Below are 24497 nucleotides of genomic sequence, written 5' to 3' on the forward strand. Positions count from 1 at the left end.
ATATTAACCTCAACCTATGACATAGGAAATTGGGAAATTTTAGATTACATTAAGAAAGATGAAGTGGAATCAGCAGTAATAAAGGAGACTACAACTCATTTTTATTCTAATTTTTCAGCTGAAACCATGCAGTTACTTAGGAAATGGCAGGACCTTTCAGGAAGACATGCCCACAGCCAGCCATATAGTGGTAACCAAAGACTTAGTTGTTAAGTCATTCTCAGAAGAAGCTGAAAGTCTAAGTTGCATAAAGAGATGGAAGGCATGTTAAGCAAGCTCCTCAGGGAGAATAAGACGAAAGGTCCCTTCCCCATAGAGCAGATTACAAGTTCAGAATCTCAAATATATCATCAGCCATTTAAGTATTCAAAAAAAAGCAGATGTGAAATGCTGACAGTCTACCTTGGTATCTAATGAGACTGATGAATATACACACGGGAATATAAATAGATTTCTTATTCTGCTTGCAACCTTGGTAATAGATGAATTACTCTTGCTATGAAGAGATGAACTGAATGTTCCTATTGCAGGTGAATATTTTCAGTGTGATGCTTGTAGCAGTTCTCCCAGGTGGACCACAAGAAAATGCTGCATCAGCAAGAGCGAAACATATAACAAGGTAAAAACAGCATAGATGGGCAAATATCTAACAGAACAGGAACATCAGCAGTAAGCCTATATAAGTGTTCTATATTTCACATTTCATGGGAAGGAAAAGTCATTTTAGTTTTAAATCCTTTAAGCTTTACTGCAGGGAAGTAGTTCTCTACGGTAACATCTATTACTTAATGATTTGAATCCCCCTTGCCTTGAAACTACAGAAATCTGGTATGCTCCTTCAGTATAAAACTACTATCATCTTACAGAAGCGGTGACCTGGTTTTGAAATGGCTTAATTCCATTCTACAAAATAAAACTGCTGCACAGTGTTTCTTGGAAGAACTGATACTTTGCAACAGCTGTCAGAAAGAGAGTAAAAATTCAGATATTTAGAGTTGGTCCAAATGATTTGAGCACGTCAGACAAACTAAGTGAATCTCTGAGCTATATAAAGTCACATAACAATTATGTCATGCAACCAGAAAGTGCCACAGAAACTAAAAAATGTTGTTTTAGTCAATTTGACCATAGGATGATCCTGCAGTTACCTGTTTAAAGCATTTGATTTGCCAAAATTCTCTATACAGAAACAAACCAGGAACATGGAAAATTTCTTCTAATCCATTTATTTACAAGTATCCCACATCTACAGTCCTTAAGACACTGCTCCTCTTTCTCTTCATTAAAATAGAGCAACCTCTCCCCTATTTAGAAACTTAACTTAGACTTGAGTGACTAGAAGGTTACTAGAAGGTCACAGATGTTACTGTGCCTATGTCAGTATAAATTTGGTTTATACCGAAATTTGCACTTAGAAACCACCAAGTACTTAATACTGTATAGTGATTAAAAAAAAGAAAAAAGTGCTTTAAACACTTATCTTCTACTAGTGCTCTTTTGAATATTTCACCTACAAAGAGGTATTGCTCTACAAGGAGAGGCTGAAGGAACTGAGGCTGTTTATTATGGGGAAAAGGAGGCTGAGGGGAAACCTTATTGCTCTCTTCCAATACCTGAAAGGTGCTTAAAGCAAGAGTGGTGTTGGTCTCTTCTCGCTGGTGACAGGACGAGGGGAAATGGCCTCAAGTTGCGCCAGGGCAAGTTTAGGTTGGATATTAGGAAGAACTTCTTTACAGAAAGGGTAGTTAAGCACTGGAATAGGCTTCCCAGGGAGGTGGTTGAGTCACCATCCCTGAATGCGTTTAAAGACCGTTTGGATTTGGTGCTCAGGGACATGATTTAGCAGAAGGTTGTTAGTTAGGGTAGTATGGTTGGGTTGAGATTGGACTCGGTGACCTTTAAGGTCTTTTCCAACCTTGTGATTCTATTATTCCACGATTCTATGATTGCATTAAGGATCTGTCCTTCAGCATCTGAAGAGAGTTCACCACAATTCCAGACTGCCCTGTTTTGTTTCAGGGCTTAAATTCAGTGGTTACATGGAAATAAAGCACCTTGCTGGACTGAATTTAGAAGTCTTTCGCACTCATACCCTACAAACAAGTATGTACATGATAAAAAAAAACAAACAGATAATTGGTATTTCCATGTGATAAATGGTCTTTTGGAGATTATCCTCCTTGAGAAAGATCCAGATGCAGATTAGTTCAAATAAGAGGTGTAATTACTGTGATACAGCTGAGAAAAGAGAGAGAGAAATAGAGCAGGTGGCTGATAACTCAATGTAAATAACACTAAGAATTATTTTCCTGCTGACAGCAGCATTGCCTGGTGCTGCTGCCTCTTGTCCTGGAACAACACTTGCTGTGACCAGTTGTACTGTGTGGTACCAGGTGCTGCAGCGCCATAACACAGAGGCTCCCATCTGGGCTCCTTCTTCAAAAAATATTCAGAAAACATCGTGAAAGGCATAACTCGATGGCTGCATTAGTTTCCAAGTACAACATTTACTCAGAATAATATTTTAATGCTGTTTTGTTTGTTTGTTTTCTTAAAGTTCCCACTTAGTCATGGATAGCAGCAGGTTATAAGCATCAAAAAACCCCAAGCATATTATTTGTTTCAGTGGTATAATACAAGGTGTAGAAAACAGCCAAGGGCCTCTTCACTTCTGACTTTGGTGCCATCACATGAGAACCTCAACCTAAAAAAAAGATAGGATTTCAGCTCTTCAACTTCTTTGGTTTTGCCTTTAACAAAAAAAAGAAAAAGAAAAAGAAAAAAAACCACCATACTATTGATAGGTTTTTCATAGCACTGCTAAAGACTCTGCAGGAAGCTTCAGAAATGAGCATAATTTTAAATCTTACATTACCTCTCTTTAAAGGTTATCAAGTTCCACCCTGTTTCATGTTCTATCTGCAGCAGACATTTGTATTTATAACCTGCTCATCACCATAGTATTTACAGCTTCTAATAAAAACCAGAAACAAGCAACTTCCTGGTTTCTGCCTTTTATTATTCAACAACAGAGAACAGCAGTCATCAGTGATATAGGGATTTATTTTACCTACTCATATTCTCCCAGACCAGACACTGTCCAACAGCACACACTGGCACATGGCTGATCCTGCCCAGCCACAGCTTTGAGAAGGATTCACTGCGGTCCTTCATCCTCCCAGCCCTCATGTTCACATAACATTCCGTAGCAAGGAACATTGCTGTCTGCATGGGATATGTCTTCACAGCTAAAAAGGAGGACATTTCTAGCAGCTACAGTTATACAAGTCTTCCACAACTTCAGTGATGAAACTCTGATAAAAAAGAACTTCATTCTTCAGAGGTTTTCACTTTTTGCTTCCCACTCAGAACAGGAATCAGTTATTGACAACTCTGCACTGCAGATCTGATATTCAGCACCTTTGAGCCCTCCACCTTCCATAGACAAAACAACGCCAGCCAAACAAGAAAGGAGATGGGATATTCTGAGGGCAGAGGTACAAAGTACTTCAAATTGCTAAAAATCACCAGTTGTTATCCACAACAAACAGGTATATCCTCCACAGCTGGATGGCAACAACCAGGTCCAGTTATCTTGAACTAGATCACCTTGAGTTTCTTCCTAAAAGAACATCCAGATGTCAATGAGCTTTTCATGATTCTGCTAAGAAATGAAATATCTTGCTCCAGGACATATCAGTACAAAGGCACTGCAGAATCTTGTGGAAGCTCTAGTTTTGATGGTTCACACGCTTGCTCTCATAGTTCCTCATGTCACATCTGTGGGGCACCGCAAGCTGCCTGGCCACCATCAAGGCTACATCTAACAGCAGAAGTAATCTAACCAGCAGGTGAGACCAAATGACCAACCAACCTCCTTTCCAAAATGTATCTATTTAAGATGCCAGCACTTTGCCACCTAAGCAGTTCTAAACAAAGACTTGTCAAAAGGCCTCTTAATTGAAGGTATTCCATTTTAGCTGACAGCATCACTGCATATGGCATATGTGCAAAGGATGCTTCCTGGCCACCCTTGACCTCATTTTCCTATAGCTTGAATCAGTGTCACATGGAATAACAGCTTAAAATTTCCTCTGTTCTGCAGCACTAAACCCAAGACTAAAATGATCATCATCTCAACCAATATGCTTGCACCTTATGTGTTGAAAGTCAATGAGAACCTACTTGTTTGTACCTAAACAGGATTTGATCCAGGTTTATAAATATCTGAGGTGTAGGGGCCATAGTGGTGAGGCTGGTCTCTTTTCAGTAGTGCGTGGGGACAGGACTAGGGGTAATGGGATGAAAGTACAGCATAGGAAGTTCCGCATGAATGTGCACAAGAACTTCTTTACAGTGAGGGTGACGGAGCACTGGAACAGGCTGCCCAGGGAGGTGGTGGAGTCTCCTTCTCTGGAGATATTCAAGACCCGCCTGGACGCCTACCTGTGTGACGTGGTGTAGGGAGCCTGCTTTGGCAGGGGGGTTGGACTTGATGATCTCTAGAGGTCCCTTCCAACCCCTACAATTCTGTGATTCTGTAATCAACACTGGATGTAGCCAAAGATTACATCATCTCTGCTGTCCAGGTGTACGAGCATGTTGTAGCACAACTAATGTCATTATTTGTATTGATTTTCTATTCCTAGATAATAAAGGAAATGAAAATTAGAACAATAAGATGTTCCTTATAAGAGCAGCAATCATTCCAAGAGGAAGGAAAGCAAAATAAATAAATATATAAATGACACTGAGTTGCTGTTGCTTCTTTTCCCACTTACTTTTATTTTGGCCTTCAAAAACCATTGAGTGTTTCATCCTTTATTTATCCACTGCTGTTACAGATGGTAACAAAATAATTCTGACTGTATTTCTTAACCCAGAGTTCCCATCCTGCTTTGCAGCAGATTAGACACACTGTTTTATTCTGAAAGACCACGTATTGGCTTCCATAGGACATCAGTGCATAAATTATGCCATAAGTAAAGAATGCATGAAATGTAAAATGTTACCTGTGCCAAAGCTGATCTAATGTTTGCTGGTGCAGAAAGAGAGAATTCAAGAAGATGGAAAAATAATAATAACAATCTGAAAAGCTGATGCCAAAACCACTTGAAATATATAACAATACAAATAAACTAACACTACAGACATTTGCTATTGAAGGTGGAATTCAGCTTTATGATTCATACAGTAATGAGCAAACAGTCACTACTGGCCACATTCAGGCAGCTTCAACCCAAGCTCAGCTGAGTGCTTCCCATTAGCACACCAGAAATTTTCAGTGTCACCAAGTCAATGGGAATTCTGAGCTCTGCATCCAGTGTTTCAGGTATGGCCCTGTCCAAAGGAGCAGTGCTTTGCTCTCTCCTGCTGCAGAAGAGAAGCAGTTGAGACTCAAGTCCAGATTGGATGACTATACAGATACAAAGAGGAGATACTGAAAGAATCATTTGCAGCTTTTTCAGATGGGGAGATAAATACATAAATAAATAAGTTCAATGATAATGAAGCAGGAGAAAATACTGAATGAAAATGTACTCTGGTAGCCAGGATTCTTAAAAGACAATTGCCAGCCACCTAGGGCACAACCCTAGTCATGCTCAGTAAATTACATTCATTAGGATGATCCTGAATGATTCATTCAGGTATAAGAGATCATTTAACATGCAGCATGGAAACTTGCAGACCTCACTGCAGCTGGTGGGGCCTCACATCTCTGTCTGCCTCTAAACTGCCAGTCAGGTTGCCTCCACTGGTGCAGACTGTTATGAACACAGCATGCAGGTTGTTGTTCATCGCTAGCCAAAAAGCATAGCTCATGGTGGTGCCTGCATTGAAAAAGATTGCTTTGTAGCTGGGAATTTGCTCTATCAAACAACATTGCTATGCTCTTTGTATCTACTGTAGTTTCTGTAGAAATAAATAGGAGGCACTACTTTTGGAGCAAGCCACGTAGGTAAAGGTCTGTCTCATCAGTCAGTCATTATAAATAAAAATTGTTTTAAAGTATGTCAATTTTACTTTCATTAACAAATAGTATATGTAATGACATTCAAGCAACTTCATAGCATACTATGCATCTTTAATTTTTACTTCTCAAGCAATTTGCTTTATGTTCTTTATTAAGAGATATCTTCTTGGGTAGGTATTCCCTTTGCTGGAAAGGGAGGCTGTTATTGCCCATGGTTGGTTTTCTATTCTAGCAGCTTTTTGTAGTTAATTATCCACAACTCATACTCTCAACTTCTGCAGACAATCATTTGAACTAGCATGTATTGCTTATTAATGTTTTATTTTACTGCGTCGCTGATATGTTTAGATGTTAATACATCAAAGAATCTTGCTTTACAAATAGCGTATCAAACATATTCCCCAAATCATCGTATTTTAAATTTATGTAGGTTATTTATCCCGATTGTCACAGAAATGCTTGTTCTGGGTTTTGTGACTGTCTTTGCTAAGTTTATCAGCTCTGCTAAATTCACACATCAATCCTGCTTTGTGAGGCACCTGCACTAGATTGGCCCATGAAGCAGGTGAGTTCTCCATGTAACCCACATTACAATGCAAACTGTGAACAGCATCAGTCAGTCCGTAGGTAAACACCTTAATAATGACAGCACGTGGTTGCAGATTACAACTGACTGTTCAGTGAACCCACTGCTCTTGTGTAAGTACGTCACCATTGCTTTACTCTGCAGCACTCCCTCGCAAAGAATGAGAGTTGTTCATTTTCATCCCAATTGACTTTCTTCCTAAATCCCTCTCGTGCAGTTATTTAAAATCACTGGCAGAGCAAAGCATCGTTTTACTGGAAAACAAACTGCTAAATTCATACTTGGTTGCAATGAAGGTTAATCAACAAAGTCCTCAGGCCTCGACCAGGTTGGATCAGTAGGGCAGTGAGACACTGCAACAGGTTGCCCAGTGAGCTTGTGGATGACCCTTTCCTGGAAGCATTCAAGGCCAGGCTGGAATCCCTGCATATAGTGGGGGGTTGGAACTACATGGTCATAAAGGTCCTTTCCAAGCAACATCATTCTGTGATCCTATTTTTGACCACTGATGGGAAGTCTACATCAAACAGGCTCAAAAGCCTCAGGTTTTACAGCATGACTTGAAACACACACAATAAAGAACAACCTCTACAGTTTCCTACTGTACATCACAACTCCGCGGCATTCAGAACTACTAATCCTGTAAGTGACTGCTAAGTGATAGTTTAAACTGGTAGACAGCTCAAAGACGCACCAGGACCACTGAATGGTTTTTAATGGAATATATGGTCAAGGCTGTTGCAGGTGAAGTTCCACACTCTACCTTGTTACCATATACATATATATATATATATAGTGTCTATATATATGTATATGTATATATATATATATAATTATTGTTTTTAATATTAATACTATGTTTTTTTACATCTTGATTTTACACGTTCCTACTCAGGTCTGCTTGCAACCCAAGGAACGCAATGACAGTTTGGACTGAGGCCAGAAGAACCGACACTGCAATGACAGCTTTCCTTTCCTCTTCTTGCTGTAACACTGACAGAAAATTGCACCTCCTCTTTGTTTCTTCCTGACTCAAAGACGTCAGCTGGATGCAGTTTCTCCGCGTGCACTCCTACCTAACACCTCTTTGACAGAGCTGGTGTTCTTCACTCAGCTCTATCACACTTCCAGTGCTGAGAACAGTTTAATGCCAAATTCCACACAGGAGCACAACAGAGTGAACTTTACTTTTTGTCAAGCAACAGTAAGTCCGGGCTTTTCTCACTCAGAAAGCTCCTATTTTAACTGCCACACTTCCTTACCGCCCAGGGAAAACATTCTAAGCAGACAGTTACACAGTATCACAGTATCACAGTCTGGTGCGGGTTGGAAGGGACCTTAGAGATCATTGAGTCCAACCCCCGGGGATTCGAGCCCTGTGTAGCAGGGTGGCACTGCTACCACTTGTGCCACAGGGGATTCGAACCCGGGCCTCTGGTGTTGGAAGCGGCACTTCTACCACTGCGCCACCGGGGCACACACAGTCAATGCCACCCTGGCTACCACACAGGTAGATATTCATGCCTATGAAAAATAAATGATGGAAAAGTGAACCCTTGCTGGTATTTTTCCAATGAAACAGCAAATAGCAGCTTTGCAATTTCTCTCCCTTCCTCCCTTTCCCCCCTTTTTTTCATGTGTTCACACTTCTGCTTTTTGAACACAACAGGACAGTTAAACAATTCAGTGTAACTATAGAGACAGGTCACCACAAACAACAAAATAACACACAGACCATGCAGAGGAAAAGCAAGACCCCCTGGTCTGAATCCTCCATTCACACAGAACTGGACAGAGAGGTCTAACTAAAAAATGCAGCTCTGTGCAGCCTCCAAAGTCATACAATTAGTACTTGTCATCCTCAAAGCTCAAAATAACACAGTTTGTTCATTTGTGGAGGAAGGAACGCGCTTCCTTAATAGAACTGGATCTCTGTGCTGATACTGCAAGCCCACAAATAAGACTACAGTGTATAAAAACTAGAATTAAAGATTGCATCAACAACCAAATGAAAATTAATTGAGTAAAAAATTAATAACAAAGGCAGGCAGTTCAGTGTAAAACTTGACTCCTATCCTCCTTCTCCCTCACTTCTCAGAATCTTCACAGACCCACAGTAACGCAGGCAAACAGAACTAGCACAAGGCATCTCTTTGCTGATCAGCCGATGGTAACTACAGGAAGCTCTATTTTACCTGAAATCCATGCAAACCTCTGTCCATTGGCATGTGGCATACAACACAAATGCATTTGGGGACCGCAGAGACAATGAGCAAAGGCTGTACTCACCAATGGCCAGCTTTAAAATGGGGTCATTTTTTATTTTAACAAGCCTGTGTTTAATAAATCTGCGTTCAAGCGCTTCATTCTTAGCGAGACTCGCAGCTCTTGGGTGCATACCATCTGCTCCTTCTGACCCGACTGCTCTTGGATTGTTTCCTATTTACTCCAGCACTTCCTCTTCTGGCACATTCCCTCACATTACCTATCTGCTCTGGAGGAGATTTCCCATTACTCAGTTCAGCACCTTTCCCAGTCAACAAGAAATCTCTATCAAAGCTGGATAACAAAAAGCTCCTTCTTTCACAGAATCACTGAATGGTTTGAGTTGGAAGGGACCCTCAAAGGCCATCTAGTCCAACTCCTCTGCAATGAACAGGGACACCTACAGCTACATCAGGGTGCTCAGAGCCCCGTCCAGCCTGACCTTGAGTGTCTCCAGGGATGGGTCATCCACAGCCTCTCTGAACATGTCTCTCTGTTCTATCTCATTACTACCCAACTATAACACCTTGAAGGCAACAGCACCAGCTCAGCACCTTGAAAAAAAAAAGAAGTAGCTTTTCTCACATCAGAAGGTTCACATTTACCCTTTTTTCTCCCCCGTTACTCATTTATTTTTTAACTCATAACTCATTTATTTTTTCCACTTCAAAAAAGACTGTTAATAAGAGCACCTGACAGCAGCAGGCTCTGGGACAGGAGTTCCAGCCACAGACCATGATTGGTCTCATATAAACAAGAGGGGGTGGGCAAGAAAGGGGAGAGAAACAGTCCAGGTCCCAAAGGCCTTATTAACCTGACAATTCCTGAAGCCAATTACAGACCTGTTTCTCGGTAATATTCTCTTCACATCATAAATATACCTAGAAATAATCTAAAGCTGGGGGGGAGGGAAGTAAAAGAAGTTCCAGAATATTGAAAAATGGCGTTTCCAGGCTTAAGTTTCACATTAAAACCCAAACAACCCCCAAAGCGAACCACAATAACACAGCAAGATTTACTTTAAAGTTAGGATAAGGACTTATATAGCAAAAATAAGAAGCGTTTTTCTACAACTCTACACCAAAAACACAGAAATCTGCTGACAGGGTTTTAACACACTCCGCAACTAAGACTTGCTACTTGAAATTGGACTCTCGGCGCTGGCTCTGTGGGCAACCCTTGTTCTCTCCACACATAACGAAGGCCACGGTGCGACTCAAAGCCAAGCAGCACGGCTGCCTTTTGTGTTTACACAACTGGCAAACAGCGAAGCGAGGACAAGAAAAAAAAAAACACGCAAGAAACATCCCCGCTTCCACCTGTGCGATAGGGATTTATGTAACGCGGAGCCACGAAGAGACGGGCTGACAGCTCCCGGCACACAGCGGAGTTCCACTCCCTGTGGCCGCAGCCAGGTACCGCCGTGCTGCTACCCAGCGCTAACAGCGCTTCTTTCTGCTTGGCAAATAAAGGCCGCCAACAAACAACCCCCCGGCAGTGGGGCTCCCCTCCTCAACCCCGCGGGACCTCGGCTCCCACCTGAGCTCCGCCGCAGCCCCCAACACGGAGCTCTCGGGCTGCCACCGCCGATGCACGGCGGGGTTGCGAGCTCCCAGCCCCCCCTCACTCCCCCTCCTCACTCCCTCGGCGCCCCGACCCACCTGGTGCAGCGTGTCTGGGGGCAGCTGCGAGGCCCGGAATAGTTCCCCCACGCTGCTGCCCCCGGCGGCCGCCTCGGGGGGCGGGCAGCACCGCGAGAAGAGCTCCGAGTAGCGCTGCTGCTCGCTCTCGCTCAGAGGCACCAACACACCCGCGGCGGACACGGCTGCTGCAGGCCCCCCCGCCGGCCCCTGCTCCATGGCGGGGCACAGCCTCTCGGCGGGCAGCGGGTGCCGAGCCGACGGGGGAGGTGTGGCGGCGGCGGGAGGGAGGGAGGGAAGGAGGGAGGGAGGCGGTGCTACGCAGCCACAGGAAGGTGCAGGCCGCGCCCCCTCCCGCCCACCGCACGGTGCGGGGCCGCAGCGCCCCGGGGAGTGCTGCCGTGCCGCAGGGCAGCGCTGGTGTGAGAAGCTGTGTGCATCCATGGGCAGAGAGGAGCCAAGCAGTCTCTAGGAAAGTGCCGGCTGCTGCTGAAGGAGCTGCCTGGGCACTGTGTGATGCACAGCCCTGCCAAAAAGTTGGGTCGTGAGCCAGCAATGTGCCCTCACAGCCCAGAAAGTCAGCCGTATCCTGGGCTGCGTCAAAAGAAGCGTGGCCAGCAGGTGATCCTGCTCCTCTGCTCTAAATAGGTGTGGCCTCACCTGGAGTACTGCATCCAGATGTGGAGACTGCAGTACAGGAGAGACATGGAGCTGTTGGAGCACATCCAGAGGAGGGCCACAAAATGATCCAAAAATGATCACAACTCTCCTGTGAAGACAGTATGGAAGTTACTTTATCCTTTCCACACCATGCAACGGTGCCTCCTAATCTGCACAAAACATGCAAACCTTTTATTCCTCTAATCTGCCATGAATACGTGTGTCGATCTTCTCAGTGCTCAGAACGCTGCGTGGTTGTGGTCTGCAGTTATTGCCAGCTGCATAGCTGATAATTACGATAAGAGTGTTAGGGGACTGTTAATAGGGAAATCTCTGTTCCCTCGGGGATAGTGGATGTTTTGCTGTGGTGTTTTGTCATTGTTTTATAACAATATGTTTTATATCATTTGGAAAGAGAGCAGTTGTGTTAGAAAGTGAACTCTGGAGCCCAAATTAGAAAACTCAGAAGAGCAAAGTGAATCAATCCCCTGGAGAAGGTGCAGCAGAGCAAAGGCTGGGCTGCATCAGGGCTTGCCAGGTTCTGTCAGGTACAAGGTGCTAGTCAGAGGAAATGGTATTAACAGCATAGAGATGGCACAGGGCTTTACCTAACTACAGTGTGTTTAATAACAGCAGTCCTGTGAAATTAGGGTCTGACTAACTCAGTATTTGTGCTGTTTGCATCACAAATACTCCCTTCTGCAGCACCCCAGCCAGACACCAGAGGACCTCCATCAGTGTGTTGGCCCTAGTTTCTCTAAGTTCTTTGAGTGGGACCATGGCAGGAAAACAGTGACAATGCCCACTGCCGTAAGTACTGTGGTCTCTCTTAACAGCCACAGGCAAACCTGTCACTGCTTTGTTACTTTTAATTTTTCCTATTGGACAGTTTTTCTTGACCCATGCAACTTACATTCTGTTCTCCACGCAACCCACTCTAATCAGAACAGACAGCTTGTCTGTGTTCAAGACGGGCCTGCCCTGTTGATGTAGCTTCCAAGACTCTAAAAGATAGGCTGAGGGGTGAGGCAGTAAAATCAGTGCCCCTTTCTTCTGCACAAAGGATAGCACCATGTTGCTGGGTCTGCCAGCAGTTTGCCTCAGTTTCCTGTCTGTGCCTGATGTTGATGGTCATTGAGTGCTGTAGTTCTTATGAAGGCACATTAGTTCAGGCTGATGGGTGCTCAGTGGCGACAGAAGCCACACAAGTAGATAGGGAGATGTTTTAAATCATGTTTACAGGCAAATTGTGATGTCAGTATAGGCTACTATTTAGTTTTTATTATCACTGCAGTATACTGATATTACATACTGATGCAATAGCCATCAGTAAATCAAAACAATGTCAGTATTTATTGTTTGCTGGAAAAAAATTAACGTCAGTAATGTAAACTGGATTGAAATCTGACTTATCAAAGTATGCCTTAGATCTGTGTGTGGTCCTCCTTTCCTCCCCACCCAAATAACAACAGCCACTTCAGAAACAGCCAGCAGCAGTCCTACAAACATTTCCTTGATCAAGGGTGGGAGGGAGATGTAAGTGGTATTAAAAACAAGAAATAATGAAATACTGCTTCCAAAGTTTTGATAATAGGATATGGTAAGTATTTTCTTTTTTTTTTTTGGAATGAAATGGTCAGTATAAACAGTCGTGTATAATACAACATATGTAATCAACAGGAAAATATTCCTTCCAATATGGTAGAATTTAGTGGATCCTGGGGGTATTTACAGAATCACAGAATTGTAGGTTTTGGAAGGGACCTCTAGAGATCATTGAGTCCAACCCCCTGCCAAAGCAGGCTCCCTACACCATGTCACACAGGTAGGCGTCCAGGCGGGTCCTGAATATCTCCAGAGAAGGAGACTCCACCACCTCCCTGGGCAGCCTGTTCCAGTGCTCTGTCACCCTCACTGTAAAGAAGTTCTTGCGCACATTCGTGCGGAACTTCCTATGCTGTAGTTTCATCCCATTACCCCTAGTTCTGTCCCCACACACTACTGAAAAGAGACCAGCCTCACCACTATGGCTCCCACACCTCAGGTATTTATAAACCTGGATCAAGTCCCCTCTCAGCCTTCTTTTCTCAAGGCTAAACAGACCCAGTTTGCTTAGTCTCTCCTCATAGGGGAGATGCTCCAGGCTCTTCACCATCTTTGTGGCCCTCTGCTGGACTCTTTCCAAGAGATCCCTGTCTTTTTTGTACTGGGGAGCCCAGAACTGGACACAGTATTCCAGATGAGGCCTCACCAGGGCAGAGTAGGAGGGGAGGATCACCTCCCTTGACCTGCTGGACATGCTCTTTTTAATGCACTCCAGCATGCCATTGGCTTTTTTGGCTACAAGGGCACACTGCTGGCTCATGGCCAACCTGTCATCCACCAGGACGCCCATTTAGACAAAGATATATATTTGAGCAGTGCAATCCAAAGGCCGAACAGTATAACACGTGCATTATTTCAGTCATCTTAGGGCTCAGACCCTGCTAAGTCTGAGCAGGCTAAGTGCCCTGGCCAGAAAGCACAAAACCTGTCTGACAGCTGTGTCCTGTTGACAGTGACGATGTGTCACTGGGTGAAGCTTCAGACACACACGCAAATGTTTGCCTGGAAAACCGTCATTTTCCCAGATCAGCTCGAGTGAATCTCACCCATTGTTACTAATAACAGTTCTTTCTATTTGCTTTCCTTGCAAAATGAGTAAAAGCTTTGGTGACAAGTAGCTGGCTGCACAGGTTTCACGCCCATTGCTTGGAACATAATTGACAGCCTTGTAGACTCATGTATCAATTTAGCGTGTAAATACTCTTGCTGAGAGTACAGATCCTTTATTATTCTTCTCGTTGCTGCTTGCTTGAAGATGTGCTATCTCTAAGAAAACAAGCAGAAATGGTTAGTGAGCCATAAAATTTGATTCCCTGTCTTCCAGCTTGTTAATGCCTCTAATGCATGAGAAACACCAGAGAAATAGCACCTATTTCCTAGCTTTGACCTATTCAGTGTTTCCAGGAATTGAATGGCATTATAAATGAGAACTGCTTTCTCTGAGCAGACTGTGGGAGATGCGCTTAGCATCAGTTATTTTTCAGTAAGCAACTGAGAGCCACGGAGCACCACAGAAAATAACAATTGAGCTCATAAAATATTTGACAAATATCCAAATATTTATTGTCTGGGTGGGGAGGGAATGAGGAAAAGAGGACCACACACACAGGCCCAAACCATACTTAGATAAGCCACAATTCAGTCTGGTTTACCTAAGGGACATCATTTTTTAATATATATATTTATTTTTATTTTTTTACAGCAAACCATAAATCCTTACATTGTGTTGATTTACTGCTATGTGGGGTTCCTTGGTTACATGGAAGTTTGGAAAACTTACAATGATCTCACAACTAGCTATGTTTAGAATAGTCCTTTTACCAAGTCTTCTTGAAAGCACTTAAGTGTGTGGTGTGAGCTTCAGAGGCAGCAGGCTAAGCTCATGCACACTCCTCTGTAACATCAACTTCCCTTTATGTTCTATAGATGCAAGAGGTCACTCAACAAGGCAAGCATTAAAAGTGGTTCCTCTGTCACTTATACTTTAAGATAGGAATTTCACAAGGCCTTCAGCAGCAATCCATGCATCTGGTTCCAGCTAGAATGCACTACACCTTTCCACACTGTAGGGCAATACTTCCTACAGATCTTATCAGCAGCAGCTTGAAATCCTGGGCCAAGAAGTGCTGCTTGAGGAAGGCGTCCACATCCCTGGAAGTCACATGCAGGAAAACACAAATAAATAGGACAGACCCTCAGCTGTCTTTGCTCACAGACTCAAGTTCAAAGATTTGCCTTGCGGTATAACCACAGAAAAGGAGGGAGGTGTGTGTCAGGTGGAAGGGTGATAACAAGAACATAGAGTATAATAAAAGAATGTTTCTTAGTGCTTGGTGACGTGGCTAATGTTCCATCACCTGTTTCTTTTAACAAACCGGTACTAGCATCCACACTCCTGAGTGTGTAGTCAGCTCAGAATGGCACAGAGACTTTATTACAATTAAGCCACTAATGCAAAGCAAGATGTGTGTTTTCCAGTTGAAGAAGTATTAATTAATTAAAAAGCCACTGCGTGTTTACTCTTCTGTGTGTTATTCAGCTAATTTGCCTCTCAAAAACTTTGCCTTAAGACCTGGGGGGGAAAAAAAATCCAAGTGTTGAGTTATGAGATAACCTACCGACCAAAAAGGGCTTCCAATGCTGCTACTGCAGAACTGTACTTCATGGGCAGCTTTGACCTGAAAACAGTGTGACCTGAAGAAAATAGTATGCTCTGTTACATTTTAACAGAGCAAGTAATCCGCCTAGTCCTCTAGTTAATTCACAAACTCAGCGTAAAACACAAACAGGTCAGCTGCAAAGTGCTGCAGCTTCTATTACCACCATCAGTGGAGGCAAGCAACAAGAAATTCTGTTTACTACAGTTTTCCCAGCCCAAACTCAGCTATGGTAATGTCTTTGCGATTGCAGCAAGCACTGTTGCAGGCATTTTTTGCAGGAACATGCACTATGCCATCAGGCTTATAACCTACATGTGGCAAATCTCTTCATTCAGCATCAGCTTCAGAAAGGGTGCACTTGTGTTGTGTTGCGCATTATGCAAAAGCTGCTGTCACTCACACCCTACCTGCAATGCAATTGCAGCCTCTGGTGCAGCCCCAGAAGCCAGGGCCTTGCTCTATTCTTGTGTCCAGGTCTCATTATGCTTTCATAACCTCACCCCACAGCAGGGCCTGTTTGTGGGAAGGGCCAGGAGCTGGGCAGCCATGACTGGTGGGGCAAGATGGGTGGTGAGGCTTAGCTGCAGGCCTGCTGTGCCTTGATAAGAGCCTCCTCTTCCTCCTCCTCTCTTCCCTCCAAGCTAACAGCAGGTACTGGAGATATGGCTTTTGGAGGAAAGAGACCCAGACTTCATTCATATGGATCTGGCACTGCTTCTCAGCTCCACAGCAGAGACAGCCTCTGACCATCACAGCCCTTAAAGCCACAAACAGGAGACAGCATGGAGAAGAAAGCATAGACAGCAGCTGGGCTGTTAGTGCAAACAGCCTTCATCACCATGGTCAACAATCTGCAAGAACAGGAAGGTGCCACAGAGGTAATCCATTGCCCTTTCTTTACCTGTGTGAAAGACAGCTGCAGAGTTACCCACAGGAGATCCCATAAGAGCAAAAGAGCTTCACCTGTGCCACAATGAAGGCAGAACATTTAATCGTTTGTGGCATATCCCCAGGAGCTGTTCTCCTGTTGAAGACACTCGCAATATAAGACAAAATGCTCTTTCCAGACCCCTCTTTAAGCACTGTTTCCTGCTTACAGACTTCAGGAAGGAATACAACTATTTGTCAGCTTATCACAGAGTACGGCCAGCTAGGTTCCTCGCTTAGTGACCTTTGCTGCAGCCACAGCTGCTTCCCACATAGAATATCACAAATATCCTGAGTTGGAAGGTACCCACAGGGATCATGGAATCCAACCTGGCTCCAGACAGCACCATCCAAAATCAAACCCCATTTCTGAGAGTGTTGAACTCCAGCACTGGGGGCCGTGCCCACAGCCCTGTGCATCCCGTTCCATGCCCACCGCCCTGTGGTGCAGCCCCTTTCCCTGACCCCCAGCTGCCCCTCCCCTGGCACAGCTCCATGACGTTCCCTCGGGCCCTGTCGCTGTCACACAGAGCAGAGCTCAGCGCTGCCCCTCCGCTCCCTCTCGTCTATTCTTCATCTGCAGGAATGGCTTGTACTTTTTGCAACTGTATTTGCTGAAAATCATTTGAAGATTTACTATTGAGGTATCTAAATCTGGAATTTAAAGTAGGAACAGCATTGGGCCTGAAATACAATGACCTGGCCACCCCACAGCTACATTCAGAGACCTCTGGGAGGAACCAGACTAGTTAACTCACAAATTGAAGCGGTACAGTTGCCCATGCCAAGGTGACAAGCTTAGGCGAGGAATAGTAGCAAAATTGCCTTTCTGGAATCCAAACTATCACCTGTGAATGGCTCTGGGCCTGGCTGTGGTGGCACACCATCTGTTTGGTGCTAGCTAGAGTGTGGGGACACAACGTCCACAAGGAGAGCTCTGTCAAGGTGGGAGAGTAGTCAATGGCATAGCAAGAAGGACAGGTCAGGGTTTAGAAACAGCTCTCAAATAAAAGAAGAAAAAAGCATCTCCAGGATATCTCTGCCCTGTTTCATACCCCTCCTTCGAGTATTAATCTCACAGCTCTCTGTCCTGGCTGTGGGCAACCTGAGAACTTTCCTATCATCCCTCCATCATCCTCCTTGCCAGACTTAGCACCATGAGCCATATCTTCCCTTGCTACACTTCTACCTGCAAATTATATGAGAACATTTCCATTAGTTCCCCTCCTTGTAGCTGGCTTGTAGATACTCCCCCTCTTTGTAGCTGACTGAGAATTCACTTCTGACAGGGGATACATCCCCTTGGACTAGAAAATCTTGCTTCTGTGCCTGAGGACGTCACTTAGAATCTATGGCTGATGCCACCTTTGAATATTCAACTCTAAACTATAGAAGATTTGTAATGCTGGAGATTAGCCAGGCAAAAACAAGAAGGAAAGATGGTCTGTCTCAAAGGATGTCTAACACAGGAGTTCAGGGGGCTGAGTGTCTCTGCTGTACCCAAGCTAGCTGCTCGCATGCAGTGCCTGGCTGCATCCCACACCTCCCCTCACTACAAACCACTGCAGAACAACCCAGTGGATGCAGACTTTCCTGTTTACTCTTCTGGGTGTGGTAAATCAACCTCTCCTGGCCCACATGCTACAAAAAACAATTGGAACTTGTCCACAGGATGTGTAGCTACTCTCTTGCACTCAGTCAGACATTTTACAAACGTTTCCTACAACAATACTCCAATTATATTCATAATTGCTATTGCAAACCCTGCTGTTCCAGTGCAATATCACTATGGTGAAACTTGGGATTATCCCGCCCTAAAAAAGCTCTACTCACAGCTAGAGACAAAAGGTTTTCCAAAACACTGTCATTCTAAACTAAAGCTCCTAGGGATGTCTGGGGATTTTTGCTTTAGCATTCAATCCACCTTGGCAGTATCCACATTGAGTAGTCGAAAACAATAAACGGATCTGTGGAAGCCACAGAATCATTTTGAAGTAGAACAGTTGGGAAGTGAAGCTCTCAATAATAGGATTCCAGGCTGAAATGCACAGTGAACGTGCATCCTTTTTTCTAGCAACTGTGCTACAGCAGTTGTGCTTTTGAACACTGTTGTACTTTCCACACAGATTAAATAACATACATTTAGCAAGCCTTGACCTTTCTAAAACGATGGATAGTTTAAGGAAGGAACACATTAGAATTTAATGAGTGTATTTGCTCAAGGAGTAACTGATTTAAAGGAATAATATTTGCTCAAAGTCATGGGGCTTATTTTTCTGTTCTTTGTTGCCAATTTATTTTTCATTTTGGTCATTCAATATAAACAAGATAGAGTTTTTGAACTCTATCCTGTTACAGAAGAGTTTATTCATTCCTAGAAATGTTGATGCCATTGATTTCATATTTATTAACTTGCAATATTGGGATAAAGCAATATGAAATGTTTATGCAGTATGACTGTCTACAGTCAAATCTAAACTATGACTGTACTGATTCTGGGGAGTAATTTTACTATGCCTTGTATCATAATTGATTCTTTCTTGTGTCAAGTATGTACACACAGACAGGTATTTCCATATCCTGGGGGCCAGATCTCTTTGTATTTGCTTGACTTTAAAATCCATGAAATAGTACTGAATTTCCACGGGGCTGCCCATGGTTGTGAAGTTAAGCACGTGTAGGATAATGGCTTAAGAATTTACAGTAAGATGTCGATCTTACTGTAAAGATCTGCAATAAAAAAGCATGCCAGATGAGGCTCAACCTCAGACATTAAATTGTAATTTTCTACTTTACTAAATTGTCACTGAGGCTTTAATGGAAGTGTACAACCTGAGCAGGAACCTCAAAGAGAAGTTATCATCAGCTGAAAAGCCAACAACTTGTCCAGATAAAGGAAACACCGTGGAAATAAAATGAATTAGAAAGAAAGAAGAATGCTGAAAGAAGTAGCTAAACTGGATGACTGCGTGCGAGTATTGCAGACTTCTTCAAGATTCAAAAAAGCATAGATTTTCAGCTTTCAGACCAATGTGTTTCTTCTAAGTTATCAATGGTAAACACATTTCAGCAAAAGGAACAAAGATGATGGGTGCAACGTGGTGTAGGGAACCTGCTTTGGCACTGGGGTTGGGCTTGGTGATCTCTAGAGGTCCCTTCCAACCCCTACCATTCTGTGATTGTGTGATTCTGTGAATATTAGAGGTGCTTAAAATCTGCAGCACAAACCCAATCTCTCAGGGATATTCAGTGAACAGATGTTCAGAGACAGACTGATGTCTGGAGTACTTACAAACCAAAGCCGTATGAGAAATGTCATAGCTGCCAATGTTCTCAAGAAGGACATTTTATTCTGTGAATGTTTTAAAGGTCAGCTCCAGAAATCTTCAATGATCCCGTACATTCAGAAATATCCTAGTGTCTTATTCTGAGAGCACTCATAAGGGAGATGCAGATGAAAAGAAATTCAGTTAACAGCATTCCTAAGTAAAATAACAATTCCGTGAGAAGTGGAGTTTATGAAGTGTGGATTTCCCAAAGTTCTCCCTTGTCTTAGACTGCAGTGGGGGGCCCATGTTGGAGGGGGTTGGGCTTGATCTCCATAGGTCCCTCCCAGCCCCTGTGATTCTGTGATTCTGTCTGGATTCTTGGGTGCCCACAGGGGTTTGAGGGAGCACCACAAATATTCCCCAGTGTGAATACAGCCATGATAAGTTTCTACCCTCACAGCACTGCCTGAAAGCCTTGATCAAATGAGTTCTTCTGTTCTAAAGACATAAAGGCGCTGGTACTATCTTTCACTTACTCCAGTCACTCAAGCCAGTGCACAGCGTGATTACTGATGTGTTTTCTTCTTCCTTGGTACATCCAGCAGTTCACTTTTACTTTATGTAATGCAAATGAATACTGATGGACCTGCACACAGACCCCTCTCACAGAATCACAGAATCACAGAATCACAGAATTGTAGGGGTTGGAAGGGACCTCTAGAGATCATCAAGTCCAACTCCCCTGCCAAAGCAGGCTCCCTACACCACTCTCTCCTACATTCTGTCCTACAAGCTGGATGTATGAGTATTGCCCAAATTCAGGAAACATTTGCTTGTAGCTTCTCCTGATCAGCTGTGAAATGTAGCATCAGATGTAACAAGGGTTTAAAAAAAAAAAGCAGCTTTAGCTACCACAGCAAATCCTATGTTATCAGTTAAATTAAAACAGAGAGAAAAACTGAGTGCTCAGAAGGCAGAAATTAGCATCCTGTGGGCAAGGCATCTGTATTCAACCAGATACTGATCTCAGCAGCACTAGAATTAATTAGGAATAATTGCAATCTACTTCTGCACCAAAGAGAATAACTTTTTATGATTATGTGTTTCCTTATCTTTATGCTTGAGCCTTCAAGATTATAATCTCATTTTTAGATGTCACTTTGGCTCGGTAACTAAGATGGTATCTAAGGATAGATGCCCTCTATTAAGGATGTTTTAGACAAAACAGCCTATAAAAATATGTAGGTTGCTCTGAAAGTAATGCCTCCTGTTTATTTCTGTGGAAACTACAAGAGATACAAATAACACTGTTTGATAGAACAAGTTCTCAGCTACAAAGTACTATTTTTCAATATAGTCACCACCATGAGCTACGCATTGTCACCAGTGATGAATAAGAGCCTGCGTGCCACACTCATAACAATCTGCATCAGTGGACCCACTGTCAGTTACCACTGCTGAAACACAGCACTCACCCCTCACTGTGCTCACATTCACTGGTTGGTCTCCACAAACATTCAGTGAGCATCATTGAATGTCCATGGCTGCCTTTTGTTTGTTTGTTTGGTTGTTTTTTTTGCACAGAGGCATTTAATGACACCCCATTGCATCATACCCACTTCCATGTCAGATACCCTTTTGTCAGGGTGCCCCTCTGCTGCCATCTGTCCAACAGCAACAACATATAATGGAATGGTAGTGGTAGGAATTCCACTTTGCAACACCGGAGGCCCAGGTTCGAATCCCCCTGTGGCGCAAGTGGTAGAAGTGCCGCTCTGCTACACAGGAGGCTCGAATCCCGGGGGTTGGACTCGATGATCTCTAAGGTCCCTTCCAACCTGCACGAGACTGTGATACTGTGATACTGTGAATACTGGTTCAGCCTCTGCAGCCATACCAGCAGCATCTACCTCTGATGTCATGGGCCAGCAGAACAAAAGAGGAGGCATTGCTTTCCATGCAGCCTTCATAAATATTTAGATAAAATAGTGGAGTGACACCAAATTAGGAAATGTCACAAGTATGATGGCCTACACGACATTATTTCTGTTGTTTTAGGGGTACAGAGGCGATAACAAAAGTGCAAGGTAAAAATGAATGCTATAAAGTTCAGCTGTGTTTGCTAAATGGTGATGGAACGTAGCACATTATCTGCCTTGGAGAGATATGACCTTACTCACTTCTGAATAAAGAAACTTCCTAACAGTAAACAAGATAATTAATTTCTGAAGCGTGGTTTACAAAACTTGGAAGAGGCGATGCTGAGTAGCACAGGGGTCAGGACATGAGCAGTGAGAGAAGCTCTTCAGGGCAAGCAAGGAAGAGCTGAAGGAGGCACATGTGATATTTCTACTGCTGTCTCACTTACTGCTGAGCTTCACAAGAGTGGATCTGTGCATCACAGCTGTAAATGAGCAAACAAGAAGCATTAGCAATTAACTCCAGTTTCTCTTGTTGAGATGCAAAATGTGTGGTGTCAGTGGTTTGTGGTCAACGCTGGAGAGCATCTCTCAAGGGTGACAGCATGATATGTTTCATGACATTATCCCCTCCATAAAAGTATGCATAGGCACAGAGCCACACTTACTTTATGATTAAATGGTTATGAGAAAATACTGAGCAATAAGATTGTAAAATAGGATGCGTAAGTATAAATCATGGTGACTTCACAGCAGAACTCACTATACAAGGTCAGAAGGTGCAGTGGGTGAAATGAAGGACAAAGCCTGCAGTGTGCCTGCTCTCACAGACCTCTCGAATGCTGTCATGAGTTCAGCAAACTGCTTATATGTGATTTGCTCTTACTTCTAAAGACGTGGTTATTTTTCAACCATATTCCTAACGGCAGTTTATTTTTACTTCAACTTAAATAAAATACTAGCAATAAAATGATGTGCAGCCCTTTTGCAAATCTATGCAGATTTAAGTAATGATGTAAGTGGAGAAGTAATAATAAGACCAACAGTTGCTGTAGTGAATTAAACTCTGTAATTGAATCCGTGTATGCACATCTCGGCTCTGAAATTAGATTGAATGCAAAGTCTGTTGCGTTTGAGTGTAGCTGCGTTGCCTACATTGGGTTCCTCATGAGTAAAGATAAGCCAACACACTGTGCTAAGGGCAGGCCCGGTCTGCAACAAAATACCTTACGGTGAAGAGCAGCCAAATGCCAAGGAAAGGGGAATAAAGGGGAAGACAGCTCAGCTACTCCATATTCCAGTATTGCTTGAGACATTAATTGCAGAAAATGAGGCATCTAAAAATATCCAAATCTAGCTTTACTCCCAGTGCTGATGAGCAGTTGTGCTTGTTTCCCCCCAGCCCAGTTCTGCTGGTCTTGTGCTTCTGCTGCCTGGTGGCAGAAGCTGAGAATGTTACTGTCTCACAGTATGAGCTGCTAAACAGATGCTTTTCAAAGCAACAGCTGCACTTCAACAGCAACAACAAAAAAAATTTAATTTTCTTTTGCAGTTTTACTGTGAGATAAAGCAGCTGGGATGCTTTGGAGATAAAGGAGCACATGAATAATTCACTTGACACTTTTATACTGAAGTATGGGTGTCTTCATTAAATAAAATTACCTCCTGTCAAGGGCAGTGAGAGGTTTCTGGAAGGAAGGCAAAATAGATTCCTCTTGAGAGCCCAGATAATGACAGCTGGAAATCAATGTCGGTATCATTCTGTGACTTGTTATTTACCATTACCCTTTAGATCATTTCAGTATAGAAATCACTTGAGATCAGTACTCTGGACTGTATTTCAGCCAAAGAAAAAAGCATCAGTGGGTATGGCCAGCTAACAAGAATGGATTATGCGTATTTATACAGATGGCCAAAATCCCATCCTGCCATGAAGGATTTTTGGCCATTCCTTAGCATGAGGTGATGCAGGGCTCCCTCTGGGTGCTTCTGGCAGTGCCTGAGAAGTCTTGCTGGTAAACCATGTCCCCCCAAGCTGCTACAGTTAGGAGCAAACCAACATGAGAGTTTCTTGGAACTGGTTGAGAAGTAACAGTCTTCTTCAGAAGAGCTCTGTGTCTGAAAAATGGCCCATCCAAATTTACAAATGCCTCACCAATGTTGTATTACCTACCAGCAAATGTCAGTGAACTGTTGCAGAAAAGGTTAATTATTTCACATATCAGCTCAGTATAATCCTGTGTCAATAGAAGCCTTTGGGGAGAGGATGTAAAGTGACACCACTAAAAGTCTCCCACTGAATATTTTTTCCTGTTTCCACTCTTGAAGGCGCGTGCTTGTGGGTATTCCACATAACTGCACCCTTCTATTCAAAGCCATTGTACTGTAAAGAGACCTCTGCTATCTGCCTCAGCCATATGCAAGAAGAATGGCTGTTCACACCAGGCAGCCCTTGGCCAGCCTTCATTATCCCTCTTCTGCTTCCAGGCGCTTTTTGATGGCAGTGCATCACCACTATTTTGAGTCCTCTCAAGCTTTGTGCACAGTAGAGGATTTTGCTTGCAGTGATTCAGCTGCCCTGTTGTTAGCAGCTTTAGCACAGGCAGTGCTGCCAACAGAAACCTCAGGAGCAGGGATAATTGACACGATACAGAGAGCAATGCAAAGCTGTTGACAAATGCAGCTCTTAGTACCACTGACTGCACTAAGGAAGGATGGAAAGCTTCCTGCAGCTTCCTTGGTACAAACATGAGAGCAAAGTCACTCTTTGGGTTTTTGGACTGTCTACTTGAAGCAAAGAACAGCAGGGCAGGCTGCTGAGGGATGCTATCTGGTGATGTTCCCTCACTAAAAATAATGTGGAAGATAACTACTGCTTTCTGGGGGGGTGTTTTCCTCCTCTGTTTTCTCTGTAGATTTTACGCGGTGCATATAGAATCATAGAATCATAGAATTACCCAGGTTGGAAAAGATCTTGAAGATCATCAAGTCC

The 24497-nt window shown here is 43.4% G+C and overlaps 1 protein-coding gene across 8 annotated transcripts in view; it reads right to left on the minus strand.

The window, feature by feature from the left end:
* REPS2 (RALBP1 associated Eps domain containing 2) overlaps positions 1-10724 on the minus strand; it is a 93500-nt gene extending 82776 nt beyond the window's left edge. For all 8 annotated transcript variants that reach the window (XR_014940431.1, XM_085531436.1, XM_085531422.1 and 5 more), the window contains exon 1: positions 10487-10724. Coding sequence is in view for 5 of the 8 variants with exons in the window: in XM_085531403.1 (XP_085387529.1) it covers positions 10487-10684 (198 nt within the window). In the remaining 3 variants the exon portion in view is untranslated. The remainder of the gene's footprint in view (positions 1-10486) is intronic.
* Between the last annotated feature and the right edge of the window lie 13773 nt (positions 10725-24497).

This window comes from Coturnix japonica, chromosome 1 (assembly GCF_054131305.1).
Source record: "Coturnix japonica strain WE chromosome 1, WE-NBRP24, whole genome shotgun sequence".
Classification (NCBI taxonomy): domain Eukaryota; kingdom Metazoa; phylum Chordata; class Aves; order Galliformes; family Phasianidae; genus Coturnix; species Coturnix japonica.